Source organism: Megalobrama amblycephala, linkage group LG9, assembly GCF_018812025.1.
Source record: "Megalobrama amblycephala isolate DHTTF-2021 linkage group LG9, ASM1881202v1, whole genome shotgun sequence".
In the NCBI taxonomy this organism is placed as follows: Eukaryota; Metazoa; Chordata; class Actinopteri; order Cypriniformes; family Xenocyprididae; genus Megalobrama; species Megalobrama amblycephala.
In genome coordinates this window covers 453,501-462,500 of record NC_063052.1, presented here as the reverse complement: position 1 = coordinate 462,500, position 9,000 = coordinate 453,501, and the positions used below count along the sequence as shown (strand labels likewise).

The window sequence follows — 9,000 nt, the reverse complement described above, 5'->3', positions numbered from 1 at the left end:
TATATACACACACCCACACCCACACAATACGCAATATATTATGACATATATATTATGCTGTTATTCAAGGTTTGCTGCCGTGGGTGAAGTTGGTTGACACATTTGAAGCGCAGTACACATACATCACCAACGACGACACTGTCTTCACTTTACGCACCAACCTGGAGGCTCCTCGTTACCGCCTGATTACCATAGACCTGCAGGAACCGGAGCAGAAGCACTGGAAAACCCTCATTCCCCAACACGAGAAGGACGTCCTGGGTAAGAGAACACCGGCAGAATCCGCATAAACATCGAGAAAAATAAGAATAACGTTAGTCGAAATATTGATCATTCATATGATGATGCATGGATGATTTGGAAATATTTTGCTTTTCTTTTCTTTTTGGAACGGCCCATTTTTACAGTGAATATTTATTAAGGTAGATTTATTTTCTGTTAAGGCACATACTTTATATTCTTCATTACAAAAAGAGCTATTTCCTGTTATTACTCTGGAAAAATACAATTCACTAATAATTAAACAGCAAAGTAAAATGGTAGCATTATTCTGGTCAACAGAAATTATAATAATAATTGTATACAATTAAAACTAATAAACACAAAACAAGCTTTCAGTTCAAATCTTCCTTCATTCAACAGTTGAAACCAACATATAAACCACTGCATTTACCCATACACATTCATTTTGTTGGTATAAAATAATGTATTTAGGTTGATTCAATGATGTTAAATAATATTTTTGACTTAAATAAAACTATTTAATTTAGATGTTACATGTTTAGGTTACTATTATATTTAGTGTAATGAAAACACATTTATATAACTGGACTTTAACTCATACTGAGACTCGGCTCTTGTGACGACTAGCCCCGTCTCTCCTGCATTTTTCCCGGTAAAATGTTTCAATTTAAACATTTTGGAAACATGGTTGGCTCATATTTTCTTAGTATTTAGCATTAGTCAGGATGAAACACACACACACACACACACACACACACACACACACACACACACACACACACACACACACACACACGAGCTGCAGGCTGAGTGTTTATATCCGGTCTGCAGGCTTTGTGGAGTGTGTGAACCAGCGCTACCTGCTGGTGAATTATGTGCATGACGTGAAGGACATCTTACAGCTGTATGAACTGCAGTCAGGGAAACTGATCCGGGACCTGCCGTTAGACGTGGGCACTGTAGTCGGCCTCAGCTGCAAGAAGAAGCACTCTGACTTCTTCTACAAGTTCACCTCCTTCACGACACCTGGTAAGTGCACTTAAATAATCAAAAGATGTATGAAAAAACACACTGCGTAACCTGAAGTGTGAGGAGAAGAAAGAAAGTAGCTCACATGGATTTCCAGAGCAGGAAAAGTGTTTTATGGTGTATATGTAATCGATCAGGTATAATCTACCACTGTGACCTGAGCAAAGCCGACCCGGAGCCCACGGTCTTCCGGCAGGTGGAGGTCAAAGGCGTCGAGCCGAGTGACTATCAGACAACTCAGGTCTGTCCTGTCTCAGTCCTCAGTGTCACATGATCCTTCAGAAATCATTCTGATATGATGATTTGCTGCTCAAGAAACATTTATGATTATTATAGATGTTAAAACAGTGGGTATTTCACAATATTACTGTTTTTACTGTAATTTTAATCAAATAAATGCAGCATTTAAAAAAACAAAAACACACATTAATAACACTTAATATCTTAATTATTCTGAACTTTTGAGCGGTAGTGAACCAGCACACATAGCTGAAGTGTGTGTGTGTGTGTGTGTGTGTGTGTGTGTGTGTGTGTGTGTGTGTGTGTGTGTGTATTCCAGGTGTTTTACCCCAGTAAAGATGGCACAGAGATCCCAATGTTCCTGGTTCATGCACGCGGCATAAAGAAAGACGGCTCTCATCCAGTCTTCCTGTACGGATACGGAGGCTTTGAGAACTCGATTCAGCCGCACTACAAGTTCGTATAAAGCTCTCTGTGTGCGTTTGAATAAATAAGTCAGGAGGAATGGAAAAGGGAGAGTGTGTGTGAAGTATTTCTCTGTCTGTATGTGCAGTACTGCTTACCTGCTTTTTATAAGACACCTGGGAGGAATCCTGGCTGTAGCGAACATCCGAGGAGGAGGAGAGTACGGCCAGACCTGGCACAAAGGTAGCATCCGCACTTCATTCATGCTCGGATAAGTGTCCTTTTGAAACATACATAAATAGATGCATTTAAAATGAATAAAAACTAAAATAAAAAGAATAAATAATAAAATTATATAAATAGTGAAAATAATTAATAAATTAATAAAATAAAATAATAATATCATAATAAACATATAAGTTAATAAATAAATACAAATATATAAATAATATAGTTAATTTTTGAAACTAAATAAATATGATAAATAATAATAAATAATTAAATAGAATAAGAAGAATAAATTTAATGATTAAAAGTAAATAAAAATATATAATATTAATAAATCGTAAATATATAAATAAAAATGAATTGAAATGAATTAAAAGTAAATAAAAACAAACTAAATAAAAATATAATAAATATTAATAAATAATAAAAAATATATAAATCATAAAATCATAAAAGTAATTAAACAATTAATTAATTACAAACTTTTTCCTTACATCAAGATTTTATTTACCGTAATTATTTTGTTTTTATATTTTTAAAAATTAAAAACAATGAACTATATTCAAATATGAACATTTTCTGATTTTCTGGTTCTTCTTCAGTATTTCTGTCTTGTTTTCCAGCACAAATATCTAAATATTCTTAAATCAAGATACATTTACTGGAGAAACAAAATGACTGAAGATATTAAGTCTTGTTTAATGAAAAGAAATATGAGTGAGTTTGTGTTTAAAACAAGAACAAATATCTGTCAGAGTCATCAGAAAAATACACTTGTTTGTTCTTTGAATGAAGTTTATTTTCTGACTCCACTGTTCTTGTTTTAAGCACAAACTCACTTCATTTTCATGATTTTTTATTAAACAAGACTTAATATCTTCAGTCATTTTGCTTCTCAAGTTAAGCTGTCATATTTCTATCTGAATCTTACACATGCCTCAACTCAGAGATCATATGGGAAATGTAATTACAGTAGAAGTTATCATCACATAATACGGCCTCATGACAACTTCAGTACAAGTGGCACAGTTTACCCCGCTCCCCCCACCATGTGCAGCTTCAAACTGCAGAAAGCTTTAAAGAAAGACTTTGATTTCAGCTGGCACTCTCGGGAACAAGCAGAACTGTTTCGATGACTTCCAGAGCGCGGCCGAGTACCTGATCCAGGAGGGATTCACCACGGCCAGCCGGATCGCCATCAACGGAGCGTCCAACGGCGGCCTGCTCGTGGGTGAGTTTCTGGGAAGAGCTCAGACAGACACAGTCATCTACTGAAGAACACGACCAATACGACTTCACGGTCTCGGCACACACACACACACACACACACACACACACTTCACACATGGTTAAATGAGAGTAATGGAAACTTATGGCCGTGCAGCTGTGCGGCTCTAATGATGTGTGCAATCTGTGCCGTTACTCACAGCTTCTCATCTGCTGAGCAAACATGACATCGGCATTCACACTCACAGTTCTCACAGACTCGTGCTCGCTCTTCACTCGTTAAACAGCACGTTTAGCAGGAGATGCGGTCGTTAGATGGGCGGCACCAGCAGCTGCCGGTGCAAATACAGTTTCAATCTCTGTCTTATTCACAGGAGAGACACGACTGAGTCTGTGCGGTTAGAGCACGAGTGTGTGAGGGATTGAGCGCTCGAACTAGGGAATCCGTTCAAAGGTGCTACAGAATTTTCACACAATTGGGTTTGTGGTTAAAAAAGTCTATTATGTGTTTGTTTAATACATGCTTCTTTGATTATTCTTTGAGTAAGTACTAAAGCCCTGAAGGACAAGGAGATTTTACTTTATTTTTGGTTTGAAGCAATGGAGAAAAAATATGTAGAAAATGTAAAAATAATCATTTGGATTTTGGATAGGAAAAATACCAAAATAAGACTATTTTTGAGCAAAACATTTGTGTATATTAATATATTTTTTATATAAATAAAAAAATATAAATTATATATATATACACACACACACACACACACACACACACACAACATTTATTATTATTTTTGTTATTAAAAGTAATATTAATCGTTTAGGAAAAATACTAAAATAAGACTATTTTTGGAGCATATGCAAATATGTAGAAAATTTAAAAATCATCACCATTTTTTTGCCCCTTTTTTTGTATTATGCATGTATATTATATATATACACATTATATATATATATATATATATATATATATATATATATATATATATATATATATATATATATATAATAAATCATTTAGGAAAAATACCAAAATAAGACTATTTTTGAGCAAAAAATATGTAGAATTAAAAAAAAAAAAAATTGTAGAATTTTTTGCTCTTCTTTTTTTGTTACATACAGCAAGAATTCTATTTTGTATGTATATTTATATATTTTATATATAAATAAAAAATATAAACTATATATAATATATGCATATATATATATATATATATATATATATATATATATATATATATATATATATATATATATATATATATATATATATATATATATATATATATATATATATATATATATATATATATATATATATACACACACACAGCATTTATTATTATTTTTTTTATTAAAAGTAATATTAGTCATTTAGGAAAATACTAAAATAAGATTATTTTTGGAGCACATGCAAATATGTAGAAAATTGTAAAAATCATCAGGATTTTTTTGCCCAGCAAAAAATTATATTTTAAAAATTCTATTTTGTGAGTGTGTGTGTGTATATACACACACATGTATATATATATATATATATATATATATATATATATATATATATATATATACAACATTTCTTGTTATTGTTTTTAATAATAATTCATTTAGGAACAATACTAAAATAAGAATATTTTTAATTTAGATTAAAGTTTTTTTTTTTCTTTTTCTTTTTTTACCTCAAGTATGCACAAAAAATATGAAAATCTGTATTTAAAAAAAGTTATTCTACTTGTTACACAGTAGAAAAATTATGTAACAAATCAGAGATGCACTTTAAAAAATTATAAAATAAATTTTCATCTGGCCATTCGGGGTTTTCACAAGTAACAGTTGTATTCAACTCAGTATAACAAAAAAATGTAACTTCATTTCGGAAATTTAACTTGACAAATTTAACTTCATTCCGGAAAAAAATGGCAAATTTCCCCCAAAATTCAGAGTCAAAAATAAAATCAAAAATCTGCATCTTCCATCTGCACCTGGCTGTGGGTTACTAGTGTGTGTGTGTGTGTGTGTATGTGTGTGAGTGTGTGTGGGTGTGTGTGAGGAGATAATCAGAACAAGATGAGTGTGTGTAGGCGGTGCACCGGTTTGAAAACAGTGGCGGTGAATAAATTACTAAGCATTTGAAAAAGCTTCTTTCCTCTGAGTGTGTTAGCTAGGTTAGTGTGTGTGTGCCGATCCATACGTTTAGTCACAGTGTAGATTCATGGCCTTTAAAAATGTGAGGTGTGTCAAATCGAGCCGTTTTATCTGAGTAATTCAAACATTTCTGAGCCACTCATTTGGGCACAGGTGTGTGAGTCAGTGTGTCTGGTAAATGCGGACTGTGTTTGGCCATTGGTTCAGTAGGAGAAGAGTGATCTGTGCGTCTCTTCTGTGTTTGTGTTTCAGCGGCGTGTGTGAACCAGCGGCCCGAGCTCTTCGGCTGTGCGGTGGCTGAGGTCGGGGTCATGGACATGCTCAAGTTCCACAAATTCACCATCGGCCACGCCTGGACCACCGACTACGGCTGTGCGGACGATCCTGAACAGTTTAAATGGCTCATCAAGTAGGACTTCTGAACAACCTAGAACCAAATAACCAACATGTGTTTGTAAGAGGAACACCCTGACCTGACCAGACGCGACGCCACAACATTAAACAACTTTTACATGTTAATCAGAGAGTTTTTGTCCTAACAGCGATACATGACGATTCTAAACGATTTCTGTTTCTGTCATGTCACAGCTGGAACAACAACAAAGAAAGTATGACAATGATAATCTTAGATGATTATGTGATTTATTTAATGTTAAAAGCATCTAATGCCAGTTTGAATATCATTTATAGTGGTACTGAAAGTGCAGTGCACTTGCAGAGAGACTCCGCCCACACGCTCTTCTGATTGGCTGTGATTTGTGATTGATTTGGTTGCGAGTGCAGTGCACTTGCAAAGAGACTCCGCCCACATGCTCTTCTGATTGGCTGTGATTTGTGATTGATTTGGTTGCGAGTGCAGAGAGACTCCGCCCACACTCTCTTCTGATTGGCTGATTTTAGATTGATTTGGTTGCGAGTGCAGTGCACCTTTAGAGAGACTCCGCCCACACGGTCTTCTGATTGGCTGTAATTTTAGATTGATTTGGTTGCGAGTGCAGTGCACCTTTAGAGAGACTCCGCCCACACTCTCTTCTGATTGGCTGTAATTTTAGATTGATTTGGTTGCGAGTGCAGTGCACCTTTAGAGAGACTCCGCCCACACGGTCTTCTGATTGGCTGTGATTTTAGATTGATTTGGTTGCGAGTGCAGTGCACCTTTAGAGAGACTCCGCCCACACTCTCTTCTGATTGGCTGTAATTTTAGATTGATTTGTTTGCAAGTGCAGTGCACCTTTAGAGAGACTCCGCCCACACTCTCTTCTGATTGGCTGTAATTTTAGATTGATTTGTTTGCAAGTGCAGTGCACCTTTAGAGAGACTCCGCCCACACGCTCTTCTGATTGGCTGTGATTTTAGATTGATTTGGTTGCGAGTGCAGTGCGCTTGCAGAGAGACTCCGCCCACACGCTCTTCTGATTGGCTGTGATTTTAGATTGATTTGGTTGCGAGTGCAGTGCGCTTGCAGAGAGACTCCGCCCACACGCTCTTCTGATTGGCTGATTTTAGATTGATTTGGTTGCGAGTGCAGTGCGCTTGCAGAGAGACTCCGCCCACACGCTCTTCTGATTGGCTGATTTTAGATTGATTTGGTTGCGAGTGCAGTGCGCTTGCAGAGAGACTCCGCCCACACGCTCTTCTGATTGGCTGTGATTTTAGATTGATTTTGACAGAAACTGCTCGTCGCTGGAATCTGATCACGCTGCGTCAGGTTAGGACAGTGTAATGCAACAGTATGTCCAAAAACAAAAAAACAAACACAAAACTTCTCCTCCACAGGTACTCTCCTCTCCATAACCTTCCGCAGGCTCCTCGAGACGGGCCGCCGTACCCCGCTATGCTGCTGCTGACGGCCGATCACGACGACCGCGTGGTTCCCCTGCACACTCTGAAGTACGTGGCCACTCTCCAGCACGGCGTGGGCCGCAACCCCGGACAGAAGCAGCCGCTGATGGTCAGAGTGGACACACGGAGCGGACACGGAGCCGGGAAACCCACCGCTAAAGCCATCCTGGAGGACACACACATCTTCTCTTTTATAGCTCAGACACTGGGCCTCAGCTGGAGAGAATGAGAGAGCTGCAGAAGATCAGGCACAAATTATCTAGTGATCTCTAAAGATATCATCTTTATGCAGAGAGAGAGAGACTGAGAGGAGGTTCTATACAGAACAGAAGGGTTCTTGACTCAATTTAAAGAACTCTTTACAGCAAAATTATTGCATAACGCTTTCATGTTTAACGGGTTATTTCTAGTGATAAAGAATGTTTATGAGCTGTTTAATTCATTTAGAAAAGAACTAATTCATTCATTAAAACTAAATCCATAAAAGGAACCTGATGAAACCCTTTAAGCTCCTTTAAAGAAGCTTCTCTGTGTAGTGAGTAATGATTGACGATATAAATCATAGAAGAGACTGAATTGATTTTTTACTTTTGTTTCAGCATTGTTTTTGTAACAATAAACAATTTCTTTTTTGATCAATCCATTCTTGAATTACAGCCTTCCAATGTTTGCAATACCTCAAACAAACACTAAAGGGCAGTAAAGGACTGCAGAACCCCTCATCAAAATGAACCATCATTTAAACAATTACTATAGTGAAACTGTTTCACATAATTAACTATACACTATTCATATTAATTATATTTATTATTAATTAACCAGTTATTATTATGATTTTCCTTTACTATGACTATGGTTTTAATACAAATACCATAATTAAAACTGTACTTACTGTAGTAAAATTATGGTCAACAGACTTAAGTACTACCAATATCACACTGAAACTATGGTTACTGTGGTAAAACCATGGTTTAATATGTTGTTACTATGGTTTACTAGAAATACACAAAGCAAAACCAGGGTTAAACTTGGGTTACTTTAGTTTTATTGCAAACCCAAACTAAACCCAGTTTAAACTGGCTGACTGGTCTCAGTAGGATGGTTTTACAGAGGTTTTGACCAGTTCTTCTTTAGCTTGGACTGACTGGGAGACCAGTTTAAGACCAGCCAACCAGCATTGATTTTTTTTATGTTATTACCACATAAAGTAGAGCAGCTATAGGAAAATACCAAAATAAGACTATTTTTGAGCAAAAAATATGTAGAATTAAAAAAAAAAAAAATAGTAGAATTTTTTGCTCTTCTTTTTTTGTTACATACAGCAAGAAAATGTTATTCTAAAAATTCTATTTTGTATGTATATTTATATATTTTTATATATAAATATACATACATTATATTATACATACATTATATTTATTATATTTAAAAATATAAATATATATATATATATATATATATATATATATATATATATATATATATATATATATATATATATATATATATAAAGTAATATTTATTACTTTTAATAACAAAAATAATAATAATAAATGCTGTATTATTATTTATTATTATTAGCATTTATTATTATTATTTTTGTTATTAAAAGTAATATTTATCATTTAGGAAAAATACTAA

The 9,000-nt window shown here is 35.1% G+C and overlaps 1 protein-coding gene across 1 annotated transcript in view; it reads left to right on the top strand.

Annotated features, from left to right (window-relative positions):
- Positions 1–8,002, top strand: part of LOC125274659 (prolyl endopeptidase-like) — a 21,478-nt gene extending 13,476 nt beyond the window's left edge. The window contains exons 8-15 of the mRNA XM_048201043.1: positions 70–261; positions 1,075–1,272; positions 1,410–1,513; positions 1,832–1,968; positions 2,066–2,160; positions 3,245–3,376; positions 5,770–5,926; positions 7,294–8,002. Coding sequence (XP_048057000.1) covers positions 70–261; positions 1,075–1,272; positions 1,410–1,513; positions 1,832–1,968; positions 2,066–2,160; positions 3,245–3,376; positions 5,770–5,926; positions 7,294–7,588 — 1,310 coding nt within the window. The 3' untranslated portion in view covers positions 7,589–8,002. The remainder of the gene's footprint in view (positions 1–69; positions 262–1,074; positions 1,273–1,409; positions 1,514–1,831; positions 1,969–2,065; positions 2,161–3,244; positions 3,377–5,769; positions 5,927–7,293) is intronic.
- The last annotated feature ends 998 nt before the right edge of the window (positions 8,003–9,000 follow it).